The 14,843-nt window shown below is 40.6% G+C and overlaps 1 protein-coding gene across 1 annotated transcript in view; it reads left to right on the top strand.

The window, feature by feature from the left end:
* The first annotated feature begins 1,230 nt into the window (after positions 1-1,230).
* Positions 1,231-14,843, top strand: part of LOC105540638 (melanoma-associated antigen 11) — a 32,789-nt gene continuing 19,176 nt past the window's right edge. Inside the window, exons 1-2 of the mRNA XM_011981331.1 lie at positions 1,231-1,291; positions 1,784-1,930. Coding sequence (XP_011836721.1) covers positions 1,922-1,930 — 9 coding nt within the window. The 5' untranslated portion in view covers positions 1,231-1,291; positions 1,784-1,921. The remainder of the gene's footprint in view (positions 1,292-1,783; positions 1,931-14,843) is intronic.

Here is a 14,843-nt window from a genome sequence, read left to right as displayed (position 1 = left end):
TCCTGCATGATTGTAAGTTTCCTGAGGCCTCTCTAGCTTTGTGAAACTTTGTGTCAATTAAATCTCTTTCCTTTATAAATTACCCAGTCTCTGCCAGTTCTTTATAGTAGCTCGAGAGTGGACTAATGCAGTCAGACTGACCAGGTGGCAGAGAAGGAGAGAAGACAGGACACCCTCAGCTCTTGAGGGGCATTAGGAGGATCCAAGAAAGGGCGGGCAACTGCCAGAGTCCATCAGAGAGACCGTGCACACAACCAAGTCCACAGAGTCCCAGGCAGGCTGGCACTCAGAGCTCTCAATCCAGAGTTCAGCCCAGTGGGGTCAGGGACCTGAGGGAGATAAGGGGAAAGGGAGAAGGGAGGACAGGACAATGAGCAGGAATAGGCTTGGGAAATCTGGACACCATCATCTCCAGTTGGACATGGCCATGTGATGTGAGTGAGCAGGCCTGATAGCTGAATGCACCAGTGGCATGCTGGACAACTTAGCCATGTAGGAAAAAAAATCCCTGTTTTCATCTGCTTTCACACCACAACAATCAACAAAGACTTCTGTGACTGAATGTATGGGGATTTCTCCTCACCAAAAAGCACGAAATCAATTCTACACAGACACCAGCTAGGTGCCTTTTAATTCAATTCCATTCTGATGCCATCTATCTGGAGATAGCATCATATCCACAGGTTGAGGACTCAGTCCCACAACAGTGCCCTCACTTCAGATGCTAGTCAAAAGTCCAGGCCCCTGGAACTTGTAACTGATTGGCTTCAACTTCAGGTTGTCATGACCCCTTCTTCAGGCTTGATTTGCTAGATAAGCTAACAAAATTCAGGGAAACATTTATGTTTACTGGTTTATAACAAAGGATATTTTAAAGGACACAATGAAACAGCCATATGAAGAGGTACGTGGGGCGAGTTCTGGAGGGTCTGCCCTACAAGGGCTTCTGTTCCCATGAAGTTGGGGTGCAGCACTCTCCTGGCACATGGATGAGTTCTTATGCACCTTTCTGCAAGCCTCCATGAATTCAGCTGTTCAGAAGCTCTCAATATCCTGTCCTCCTGGACCTTTTACTAAGACTTCATTGGATAGGCATGATTAAAGCATGGACAGATGTGTAGAAATATGATTGGACAGAAAGATATAACCTAATACTAAGAGACTGAGTCAGGAAACCAGCAAGGCCTGTCTGTTCAGATTCTTCCTGTTCTCCCTGAGCAGCATTGTGTCCTCCAGGGTATGGGTCAGGACCTCTTCTGAAATGGCAGTTTAAGACCTACAATCAGACAAGGTAGGTCAGAGAATTTATTTATGACCAGCTCTAAGACAGGTGAGAGGAGATGAGTATATTTTTCATTTCTACAGCTTGTCTTAGGGAGAAAAAGAAGAAGGTGAAAGGGGGGCAAAAGAAAGTTAGAGAGCAAGATGGTGTTTTCTGAGGTCTGCTTCTGAGGCCTAAAGCACTCTGACAGTATAACAAAAGACTGTCTTCCACCTTTACTATTCTGAAGGTCTTCTGAAGCTGCTTCAGGAACCAAAGACAAAAGGACAAATATTTTAATGAAAGATATTCTTATTGTTTTACTCACTTAGGAAATAACAAGATCTATGAGAGTGTCAGGAACCATGGAGTGAATATATGTATGTACATATACATATACACCTATATATACATATACAATCAGCCTACATTAAAATTTCCCTGTCTCCTGTCAGAAAGGGTATAGCTGGCTGCCTAAGTCATTCTCTTGACCACTCTAGTAATCCTGTGCACTCTCCCCAGGGCAGGGAGCTGTCTTGATCCCCAGTGGAGGCTGACAAATTTTTTCCTGTGTACAGTGGACCCCCTTCATAGAGGTGGGTGCTATGCGAGTGGAGTTGATGACTGGTGGCTGACCATTGATACAGGCTAGGAATACCAATGAGCAATGTTAGGGAATGTGCATCTGCAAGGAGGGGTAAGCTGGAGTGGGAATGCCCAGGACCAATTAATCAGTAACTGTAGATAAAGGTCTATGAAAAATGATCCAGGTGATGTTCCCAGCTCAGAATGCTTCCCATGGTTTCCGCGTTCTTGTCACAACAGAGAACCTGTGTCCTGTGACTACAAAAGTGGGTCTACATGTCAGCAGATAATGTCTGGAATAGAGGATTGGTTTAAAGTGCAGATATTTGAAGGGTAGATGGAAAACCCACGGAGATGGTACATACTTCCTTGTTAAACCTCCTCTAATCTAGTGTGTTGTAGGCAGCTGGCAACTTTGCAGTAACTAAAGTTAGTGAAGCAAAGGGCTGAAGGCAATATTAGGCACAAGTAGAGGATGCCAGGACACCACGATGCATCCCATATCTCACAAGTAGACTATGGTTGCCAAATTTTAGACATAGAATCCCTTATTTTAACTGAAGCCTTCCATAGAACCCCAATTTATGAACATTAGAAGGCAGAGCAGTCTGGTTGAAGTGAGCACTCTAGTCCCAGAGTCCGTTCACCCAGCATCCTTTCTCCCTCCTTTAGGCAGTGGGCCCTGATGCCTCACCTGCTACAGAACACTAGGGATGTCCCTGCACTACTGGGAAAGCTCTGTGCTAGAAGACCTTCCTCAAAGGTGGGCTTCCTCATGCCCCTGCACAGGCACAAATCTATGTGGATGCCATTCTGCCCAATGCACTGAATCCCAATTTTGCCTCCTGGCTCTCCAGCCCTGCCAACAACTGATAGCCCCCAATCTCTGTATCATCAGCATACCTCACCATGTCACCTCTTGTTTACCCATTTCTTCATTGTCCTACCCCTGACCTAAACACACATAGGCACACACTGTTCTTCTACGTATTTATCTTTCTCTATTCTCAAAATGGGACTGTTTTACCCTCCCTCCCTCCCTTCAATCCACTATCCCTCTTAGAATTTTGCAAGGATCTTCCTTAGTATTGGCCCCAATCTCTGTCTCTAACCTCATTCCTAGCCCTGCTTCAGCCTCTCCTCTGGAAAAGAGGCCCCTGCTACAACCTATCATCACCAAACAGCATTATGGGCATTTTCACTGTATTTCCTTCTTTTGAGAGTATTCTTAGACCATGTACAAGCATGCTCAACAAGAACAAGGATCTTGACTCATTTTACTTTTACCTGTTGCCTCTGCTTCCGCACATGGTACACAATCCCCTTGACTGATGTTCAGATGGCTTCATATCAACCAAAATTTATTAGAGCTATGTCTCTTAATTTCCTTTAAGAAAACAAGGTAAAGTTCTTTCTGTAAGAGTTTCTCATTTAAGGAATATTAAAGAGTAATTGTCTGGAGTTCACAGCACTCTCTCTGTTCACATAATAAATGATGAGTGTTTTTAAAAAATGTCTGTTATGTGCAGGCTCACCTTATTAATATGCCTCATGTGCAATGAGGAAAACAGTCATCTCTATTCAGCTCTACCCATTGGCACTTATAATAGTCAGATACATAAAAACCAACAGTATACTTCCATTTTCCCCTTCTCATCCTATGGTCTATTCTAAGCATACATTTTGCATTTACATATGTTGTCAGCCACATCATACATTGCTATTTTTTAACTTAATACCTTTAAGTACTTTAAGTACTGTTACTTTAAACAGTCACTTTGCTGTGAAGACATTACATAATAAGGAAAATACGTTTTATACTTTGCATGCAGTTGCACCTTCTAGGGCTCTTGATTCCTTTGTATAGATCCCGATTTTTCTCTGGCATCACTTTCCATCTGCCTGGAGCACTTGCTTTAACATTTCTTCTAGTGCACATATGTTGGTGATAAATTCATTATAATTTTGATGAATTATAATTCATCAAATTGAAACATTCATAAAGATGAAACAAAAGGGTTTCATCTTTATTCCTGGAATATATTTTCATCAATATAGAAATTTACGTCTTTAGTATTTGTTTCCTTCAATATGTAAAGATAGTACTCTCCTCTGGCTTTCATTATCTTTCACAAGAAATCTGCTGTCATCCTTATCTTTGTTCCTTTGTAGGTAATGTACATAATTTGTATCTCTGGTTACTTTTAAAAGTTTCTTGTGATTTCTTCTTAAAATCTCAGTGATTTTAAACAATTTGATTATCAAGTGCCTTGGTATACCTCTATACACGTTTATTGTTCTTGCGATTTTTTTTTAGTTTATTAGACTTTGGGGTTTATGGTTTTTATCAAACCTGGAAACTTTTCATTATTTCCTTAAGTATTTTTTATCCCTCATTTTCCCCTCTGCTTTGTGGTTCTCATATACATTCAGAATTTTTTAATTGTCTTTGCCTACAATCTCTATTATCGTTGTCATGTGTGTGTTTTATCCTCATTATTGATCACAATTTCTGCTTTTTTACAAAATTGATCATTGTGATTGGATGGAAGACATTGTGAGTTTTACTTTGTTGAGTGCTGGATATTTTTGTATTTCCATAAAATATTATTGGAATTTATTCTTCAGCATAGGTAAGTTTCTTGAAAATAGTAGCATTTTTTTCAAGTCTTGCTCTTAACTTTTTAGGTGAGATCAGAGCAGTTTTTAGTCTATAGCTTATAATGCCTCATAACCTGGACAAAACCCTCTTAAGATTTTTAGCTGATGTCCCGTGCTTTATAAGGTTTTTCACTCTGAATAGAGGAAACAAGAACTATCCTCATACCCGTGTAAGCTCTGGAGATTTCTCTCTATATGACTTTCTCCTCTTCATTATTTTGTTCTGCAATTTTTAGTCTCTCTGTCCTCCCAATTCTACCTCCTCAACTCAAAAAATATCAAGGCTTTCCTGCTGTGTACTCTGTCCTCCAGGCAGTAAGCTAAGGAAATTTTAGGGCTCACTTTATTTTCCATCTCTCATCACTCAGAGATCAGTTATTTGTTTCAACGTGTACAGTAAACTGAAAATAGTTGTGTTACAAGATAAACTTAGAAAAATTAAAATTGTAAAGAGTTTATCTCAGCAAACAGCAATTCATGAATTGGGCAGCATAAAACCACAGGTGATCCAGGGCTTCACCAAAAGGGCATGAGGGCAGAACTTTTATGATATGCATGCAGAAGCAAGGAAAAGAAAATATTTTTTTGGTTTAGATGGAGCAGTAGGGCCGGGCATAGTGGCTCATGCCTGTAATCCTAGCATGTTACGAGGTTGAGGTGGACACATCACTTGAGGTCAGGAGTTCGAGACCAGCCTGGCCAACATGGCAAAACCTCATCTCTACTAAAAATAAAAAATCACCTGGGTGTGGTGACACACACCTGTAATCGTGGCTATTCAGGTGGCTAAGGCATGAGAATCACATGAACCTGAGAGGCATAGGTTGCAGTGAGCTATGATCACAACACTGCACAACAGCTTGGGCACCAGAGTGAGACCCTGTCTCAAAAAAAAAAAAAAGTGAAGCAGTAGTCTTAAAGCCCCTAGTTAGTGGTTATTTGGTGGTTTCCAATTGGCAAAGCCCCTGTTAGAGGTTAGTTGGCCAACTTTGGTAAAATTTGTTTCATTTTTCCATTTGCATTGAGTAAAGTTTCCGTTTGTTTACACAGGAACTCAGGGTGCTAGAGCTGCTTCAGTCTTATGGCTTCCCAATCGATTATTTTAACAAGTGTGTGCAGTGATTCATGATTTTCTTGATACCTGTCTTCATACATATTGTTCAGTTTTTCCACTATATTCTTTAACATGTTGATATGGTTTGGTTGTGTCCCCACCCAAATCTCATCTTGAATTCCCATGTGTTGTGAGAGGGACCTGGTGGGAGGTAATTGAATCATGAGGTCAGGTGTTTCCCCTGCTGTTCTCGTGATAGTGAATAAGTCTCATGAGATCTGATGGTTCTATGAAGGGGAGTTTCCCTGCACAAGCTCTCTCTCTTTTTGCTTGCTGCCATCCATGTAAGATGTGACTTGCTCCTCCTTGCCTTCCACCATGATTGTGAGGCTTCCCCAGTCATGTGGAACTGTAAGTCCCTTAAACTTCTTTGTAATCTTCCCACTCTCGAGTATGTCTTTATCGGCAGTGTGAAAATGGACTCATACACACATTAATCACAATTCTTTCCAAGTAACTTTGTAGTATAGTCAGCAGTTAGGTCATTTCTGAGTCCAGGTCTGTTTATTGCTTTTCTTCATGAAAATGAGTTACTAGTTATTAATTTTTTTGTATTTTATAATTTTTATTGAATGCCAGTCCTTATGTGTAAAAGAACAGTAGAGGCTGAGGTAAATAATGTTAATGCACGTAAATTGGAATGTGTCTTCTTCAGCTAGGTTGTAAGTTTGTGTGTGAGGGAAGTGTGTGGTCAATTTCTTCAGTAGTTTAGCTGGGTTTAGGCTTTGTTTTTGCTATCACCTTCAAAGTCTCCCAATGGTGATCTGTCTCTACCTGTGTGTAGAGTGAGGTCCATCATGTGGGAGTGTTATATCAGAGTTCCTGCCCCCTCCTCGCTTTTATGAGCTCAGTAGGGCTGCACCCCAAAAAGGCTCTCTACTGATGCTCTTTCCTATTCTCCACCACAATTCTGTGGGTTGTCAGTTTGCTTTCTTTTTAAAAAAATACACATACCATAAATTTACCACTTCAAAAGTATGATTCAGTAATTTTCACTATTCTTAACTATTAATAAGTTGTGCCATATCAAATTCCAGAACATTTTCATTATCCCCAAGAGAAAACACCTCCTCATTAACCATCACTTCCCATTCCCTCTTCTTCTAGATCTTGGCAGGAATTAATCTACTTTTTGTCCATAGATTTTCCTATTCTTGGAACTTCATAATAATGTAATCAAACAACATGTAGCTTTTTGTGTGTGTTTGTCTTCTTTCACTTACCATACTATTTTTAAACTTCATTCATGTGATAGTATGTATCAGCACTTCATTTTCTTAAGGATGAACAAATGTATATACATTTTGTTTATCCATTCATCTCTTGATGGACATTTGGGTTATTTCCACCTTTTGATATTATGAATAATGCGTCTATGTGCATTAATGTACAAGTGTTTGATTATTTCCTTTCAATTATTTTGGGTGTGGGTCTAGGAATGGAATGGCTGGGTCATAAAGTAACACTCCATTCTTAACTTTCTCAGGAACTGCCAAAATGTTTTTCATAGCAGCTGCATCATTTTATATTTCTAGCAGTAATGTATGAGGATTCTAATTTCTGCATATCCTTAGAGATATTATTATTGTCTGCCGTTTTTATTTTTGCCATTCTAGTGTATGTAAAGTGGTATCTCATTGTGATTTTGATTTGTGTTTCCCTGATGACTAACGATGTTGAGCATCTTTTCATGTGCTTATTGGGCATTTATGTATCTTCTTTGAAGAACTGTCTATTCAAATCCTTTGCCCATTTTAAATTGGGTTATATGTATTTTAATTGTTAAAATGTGACTGTTCTCTCAATATTCTGGATATTAGATCCTTATTCCATATGATTAACATATGTTTTCTCCCATTCTGTGGGTTGCCTTTTCAATTTTTTATGATGTCCTTTGAAGTATTTGAGACAACTTGCTTAATTCCTCTAGTGAATTCACTTTCTCACTCTGCAAAAAATCTATTTCAAATCTTCTCAAATCTCCAAAACACTCTAGCCTTCAACAGTATCTGATGATTTTCCTTCCTTCCTTCCTTCCTTCCTTTCCTTTTCTTTCTTTCTCTTTCTTTCTTTCTTTCTTTTCTTTCTTTCTTTCTTTCTTTCTTTCTTTCTTTCTTTCTTTTCTTTCTTTCCTTCCTTCCTTCCTTCCTTCCTTCCTTCTTTCCTTCCTTCCTTCTTCTTTCTTTCTTTCTTTCTTTCTTTCTTTCTTTCTTTCTTTCTTTCTTTCTTTCTTTCTTTCTTCTTTCATTTCTTTCTTTCTTTTTTCTTTCTTTTCTTTTTTTTATTTTATTTTGACAAAGTGTCACTCTTGTTGCCCAGGCTGGAGTGCAATGGCATGATCTTGGCTCATTGGAACCTTCACCTCCTGGGTTCAAGCAATTCTCCTGCCTCAGCCTCCCTAGTAGGTGGGATTACAGATGCCCAGCATCACACCCGACTACCTTTTGCATTTTAGTAGGGATGGGGTTTCGCCATGTTAATCAGGCTGGTCTCGAACTCCTGACCTCAGGTGATCTGCCCACCTTGGACTCCCAAATGTTAAGATTACAGGCGTGAGCCCCCACACCTGGCCAATTTTCCACCTTCTTATAAGGCAAATGAAAACTATTTGATGGCAGTTCACTCTTTATCCCACCTCTGATGCCACCAATATCCTGCATTCTCTGTCATTTATTTTCTGACAAAAGGCAAAGCTTTCCAGCACTATCTAAGCGCCTAGAACAGACTCTTTCTCAAGCATTTTTCTCTTGAAATTGTCTCATTTTTTCTCTTTTATTAGCTAATCCTTGCTCTTTACTGGATCATTCACACTAAAAATAATGTGACAATTTCAACTGTCGAAAAATTTCTTCCTTGAGCTCATACTGCTGCTCAGTTGCATTTTTCCCTCCAATTTATAGCATAGTTTTCCCCCACAAAATCACAAATTGATAAACTAGATTTCCCTAAAGTAAAAAACAAACAAACAAAAACAAAAAACAAACAAAAAAAAACACACACAAAAAAACGTTTTGTGCTCTAAAAGGCTCCTCTAGACAGAGAGACAACCCACAGACTGAGAGAAAATATTTGCAAGCTGTGTATCAGATAAGAAAGTTGTATCCAGAATATATAAGGAACATTTACAATACCACAATATAAAGACAAACCATCAAAAATGAGCAAATAATATGAATAGAAATTTCCCTAAAGAATACCTACCTACAAATGGCCAAAATAACATGAAAGGATGCTCAACTTCATTAGTTACTAGGGAAATGCGAGTCAAAACCTAAATGAGATACCACTTCATACTAACTACAATGGCTACAACAAAAATGACAGATAATAATGTGTTGACAAGGTTGTAGAGAAATTAGAGCCCTCATACATTGTTGCTGGGAATGTTAAATTGCAAAAAAGTGCATCCACTTCAGAAAGTGGAAAGCAGCTCTTGCTATGTGGTATGGTTTCATTGGTGGAAGATTCTGAAAAGGATCCAGTCAGGACATCCTGCCTGATTCCACCTGACTAACGAACAGAGGACCTTGAATTCAGTGAGTCACAGATTCCCTGAGGCAGAGGCACAAAGAAGAAACACCACATCTGGATTAGCACATGGGGACATGCACAGGAGTCTCCTGTGGATCTTGTTGATATGTAGATTCTCACTCCTTAGGGCTGAGTGGGGCCTGAGATGCTGGTTCTTAACTAGTCCCTAGGTGGTGCGGTTGGAGGAGCATTGCCTGGAGTCCACAAGCACTGTTGTAGGACAGAGTGGAAGAAATAAGTCAGCCTGGTGACAAGTGACCCTCAGCATAAGCAAATTTATTTCCTTGAAGAGGAGAGAAAGGTGAAGTAGAGAAAAAGCAGTCAGGGCAGGGCTTGGGCTTCCTCCAGGCAGATTCTGGGTGTGCCCTGGTGGTCATTCAGAAGGTGCTGGATTTGATCAAGTGGGCCTGACCTGAGGCCCTGTCACATTAGGCTCCTTAAAGATTCACTTAAGGGATAGTGATAAGCAGCTTTGAATTGGTCTTTGTGTGTAGGAAAGTATCTGTGTGTAAAGTCACGCATGGGATGATAATTGGTTGGGGGTGCTGGGTCAGCTTATGCCCTCCACTGTGATGTACTTTCCTGAGATGGCAGGAGAAGAATGGGATGGCCTCCTAGGGGTGACCTGGGCAAATCCGAGGGAGGAGGGGCGCTGCTTCAGATATGGTCTTCTTCCAGACCCAGGATCCAAACTGGTGGTGCCCTGCTGACTCCTGGTAGTTCTCAGTCCTAACCCACCTCACTTCCTGTCTGACCAATGCCAAGGCCACCTGACTGATCCCCACAGAAGGAGTCATGGGGTCTGGGTTGCTGGCACCTCCTGCCTCTGCTGACCCTGACACACGTGCATTTGGAAGCTTTTACATGGCTTCTGACTCTAGCGTTTCCTTCAAGTACTGTTCGTCTGCTCTGGCAGGTCAAAGTTGACACCACTCCTACTGCTGTACCTTCCATCAAACACCGCAGCGCTCCCCGGCGAGAACATGGAAGAAACAGTGTTTTCTGTGGCCACTGGCATCTTCACTGCTGTGTCCACATTCACTATCTTTTTGTCCTCTACGTGTTTCTCTGGTTAATCTTAAGGGGTGTGGACCAAGATTGCAGATAGAACAGAGCCTCCACTTCAATGGGCTCTACTCCTGGGACCTCATTGTGTGTCTCCACACCTGAAATCCTAAGACCCTTTCCTGACCCCACATCCTCTGCAGACCCCATGCACCACACCCCTTGACCCCGTGCCCTCTCCCTATTCAACACCCTCCTGAGGACCCCACATCTCCTTCCTGACCTCACCGCCTCTCTCCTCAAATTTCACAACCGTCCCTTCGTTACATTCCTCTCACTTGGCACCCTCCATCATTACCTATTTGCCCTCTTAGGGCCCCTCACAGAAAGGAGTTGTCATGGTCTTGAGTCTCCTTCCAGTCTTTTCCTGCTACGTGCAAGGCCCCACAGTTTTTGCTCTTCCCAGGCCAGCGGCAGCCCCATTGTAATTCCCCTGGGCCTATGAGTCTGAGAAGCTAGCAACTGAAAGGCAGTGGAGAGGTCTTTTGGAGGCTGATGGGTGTCCTGCAGTCCTGTACCCATATGGAAGGTCCATGATATCCTTGAGTCTTTTTGACATCAGATGCTTTCCTCCCTACCAGGGGCAGGGGGTTCCTAGAATTGGGAAGGCTAGGAATTCAGGACTCCTGATTGGCTTGAGGTCTAAGGAAAAAAAAAAAATGGTTTCGTGTGCCAGGCCTAGGGACTTGCTGCTTTGTGCAGTCTCAAAACTTGGTGCCCTGCATCCCAGCCATGGCTAAAAGGGGCCAATGTACAACTCAGGCCATTGCTTCAGAGAGTGCAAGGCCCAAGCCTTGGTGGTTTCCAGGTGGTATTGGGCCTGCAGTTGCATGCTGTTCTCATGGTACTGACTGAGTTTTCACAAGATCTGATTGTTTTATAAGGGGCTCTTCCCCCTTCACACTGCACTTCTCTTCCCTGCCACCTTGTGAAGACGGACATGCTTGCTTCCCCTTCTGCCATGATTGTAAGTTTTCTGAGGCCTCCCCAGCCACATGGAACTACTAATCAATTAAACTTCTTTCCTGTCTAAATTACCCAGTCTTGGGTATTTTTTTTATAACAGTGTGAAAAGGGAGAAATACGATCAGTGTCATCTGCAGATAGAGATGGTTTCATTTTTTTCTTTTCCTGTTGGAATGTCTTTAATATCTTGTTCTTGCTTTATTACATTGGTCTGGACCTTCACAGAGATATTGGTAGGATTGGTCGGAATTGACATCCGAGCTTTTTATCCAGTCCTTCATCGTTAAGTATGATGCTAACTGTAGAGGTTTCCTCTTTTTTTTCTCATGTCCTATATCAAGTTGAATTATTTCTTTTTTAATTCGACTTGTCTAGACTTTTTATCATAAAAACTTTTTAATCATTTGAATATGATCAAATGCATTTTCCTTTAGTCTGTTGATGCAGTTAATTACAGAGATTGATTTGAGAATATTGAATTTCTGAGATAAATCTCAATAATGATACATTCCCCTTTTAATATTGTTGGTAAAGGCAGTCATGTCCTGTCTGTTGACCAACCTGCTCAGTTGCATAAGATGGGCCTTGTACCTGCAACATTTTCTTCTTGGGAGATAAAGAGCCCTCACAGCCTGTGCTGGGCTTATTGTCTTGTGAGACAATATATTTCTTTGTTCCAGGTTTGATGCGTACCTCTTTGTTCTGATGAAATGCATGTGTTGATGGCCCTCAGGCTCCCACCCAGCTTTCTGGGTATTAAACCCAGCATGCATTAGCTATTTTTCCTATTGCTGTCTTTCCCTTGCCCCACCGACAGGCCCCATTGTATGTTGTTCCCCTCCCTGTGTTTTCACTGTTCAGCTCCCACTTATGAGTGACAACATGTGATGTTTGGTTTCCTGTTCCTGCATTAGTTTGCTGAGGATAATGGCTTGCAGCTTCATTCATATCACTTCAAAGGACATTATCTCATTCCTTCTTATGGCTGAATAGTGTTCCATGGTGTATATGTACCACATTTTATTTGTATAGTCTATCATTGATGGGCATTTGGGTTGATTCCATGTCTTTGCTATTGTGAATAGGCACTCATTTTTCTATTATTCCATTTTATCTTCATTGCTGCCTAATTATGTGTATCTCTTTTAGTGAACTTTTTGTGGTTGCCCTAAAGTTTACAATGTAATCTCTACTTAATCACAGTCTACCTTCAAATAATATATTATTTCGCATGTCATGTAAGAACTTAACAATTATACATAACCAATTTCTCCCTCTTGTCTTTTGGGCAGATCTCACAAAGTCTTTGCTAGTCCAATTTGGAGCTCTGAAGCAAAGATTGCTTGGAGGAGGGGTCCCTTTTATGGGACTTTCTAAGCCATTTTACCCTCGACTTGCTCAGTCATTGGCTGGTGGCCTTTCTGAGAAGTGTATGGTCTTGACTACAACCGCATTGCCTAATCATTGATTGGTGACCACCCCTAGAAGATTGTGACTTCAGCTGTAAAGTTAGTCCCTGAAAGAGATATTAGGCTGTCAGGTAAGCAAACTTATTGAAGCTGTGCAGCTAATTATTTATTGAGGGACATCTTATAGTCTCTGATTGGGTTTCCCGTGCTGACTTGTAATCTATGGTGTGGCACTGGTAAGCACGTATGTACAGGATTGTGTTCCCAACTTGAGAAGGTAGCCCATCTAAACCCTCCCATATGGCAGAGGTAGCCATTGTTCATCTTTTGGAGTAGCTTTTTTATTATTATTTTTGATGAAGCCTGTTTAGGCACAGCTGTAGTCCTGTATTAGTCCATTCTCTCACCGCTATAAAGAATACTACCTGAGACTGAGTAATTATAAAGGAAAGAAGTTTAATTGACTCACAGTTTTGCAGGCCTAACAGGAAGCATGGCTAGAAAGCCTCAGGAAACTTTCAATCATGGTGGAAGACAAAGGGGAAGCAGGCACCTTCTTCACAAGGCTGCAGGATGGAGGGTTTGAGCAAATGGGGAAGTGCTACAATTTAAAACCATCTGCTCTCATGAGAACTCGCTCACTATCTTGAGAACAGCATGGGGGGACCCTCCCCCATGATCCAATGACATCCCACATGGTCCCTCCCCTGACATGTAGGGATTACAATTCGAGATAAGATTTGGGTGGGGATGCAGATCCAAACCATATCAAGTCCTTGGAATTTAGTGTTTATTATAGTTTAGATACGTTTAGTTATAAGCTCAGAAGAGATTCTTATTTTCATGCTTTATAAATCAGTGTTTTCTGGTTAATTGCACAGTACGTCTGGTCTCTGGAAGTGGCAAAATAGGGTCATCACCACGTCTCTCTAAAACTGTGCAATCAACAATGCAAGCTAGTGCACCTGAACCATGTGATAAGCTGGTGTTCATTTCTACATGACCATGTGTGTACATATATCTTCGTTATCATTTATCTCAAAATATTTTTTAATTTCCTTTGTGATTTTTTTCTTTTGCCTATTGGTTGTTTAGGAGTATGTAGTTTAATTTTTGCAAATTTGTGAATATCTGAAATTTACCGATGTTATTAATTTCATATTTTATTCCACTGCAGACAGATAAAATACTTTGTACAATCTCGATCCCCTTATATTTTTTGAGACTTGTTTTGTGGGCTTACATATTGTTTATCCTGAAAGGTGATCCATGTATACTTGAGAAAAATATTCTGCTGTTTTGGGTGTTGTGTTCTATAATTGGGGCTTAGGTCTGACTGGTTTATGTTGTTGTTGAAATATTCTATACTCATGGTGACCTTCTATCTTGTTATACCTTTATTGAAATCAGGGTTTAAAGTCTCCAATAATTATTATTGAATTATTTATTTCTCTCTTTAATTCTTTCTTCCTATATTTTTGGGGTCTGTGTTATTAGGTACATATATGCTTATAATGTTTCATATTTTTGATAGATTAAAACTTTTATCATCATTATAAAATATCTTCCTTTTCCTCTAGTAACAACTTTTATTTTAAAGTCTATTTTGCTTGATATTAGCATAGCCACTCCAGCCCTCTTTTGGTTACTGCTTGTATGATATATCTTTTCCCATATACTTACTTTCGTCCTATTTATGTCATTGGATGTAATGGGATTCTCTTTTTTTTGTTTGTTTTCTTTTTTTTTTTTAATTATACTTTAAGTTCTAGAGAACATGTGCACAATATGCAGGTTTGTTACATATGTATACTTGTGCCATGTTGGTGTGCTGCACCCACCAATTCGTAAGTACCCATCAACTCGTCATTTACATCAGGTATAACTCCCAGTGCCATCCCTCCCCCCCCATAATAGGCCCCAGTGTGTGATGTTCCCCTTCCAGAGTTCAAGTGATCTCATTGTTCAATTCCTACCTATGAGTGAGAACATGCAGTGTTTCGTTTTCTGTTCTTGCGATAGTTTGCTGAGAATGATGGTTTCCAGCTGCATCCATGTCCCTACAAAGGACACGAACTCATCCGTTTTTATGGCTGTATAGTATTCCATGGTGTATATGTGCCACATTTTCTTAATCCAGTCTGTCACTGATGGACTTTTGGGTTGATTCCAAGTCTTTGCTATTGTGAATAGTGCTGCAATAAACATATATGTGCATGTGTCTTTATAGCAGCATGATTTATAATCCTTT

This window comes from Mandrillus leucophaeus, unplaced genomic scaffold (genome assembly GCF_000951045.1).
Source record: "Mandrillus leucophaeus isolate KB7577 unplaced genomic scaffold, Mleu.le_1.0 Scaffold2233, whole genome shotgun sequence".
Lineage (NCBI taxonomy): Eukaryota > Metazoa > Chordata > Mammalia > Primates > Cercopithecidae > Mandrillus > Mandrillus leucophaeus.
The sequence above is the reverse complement of the archived record's forward strand: the minus strand, read 5'-3'. Positions and strand labels throughout refer to the sequence as shown.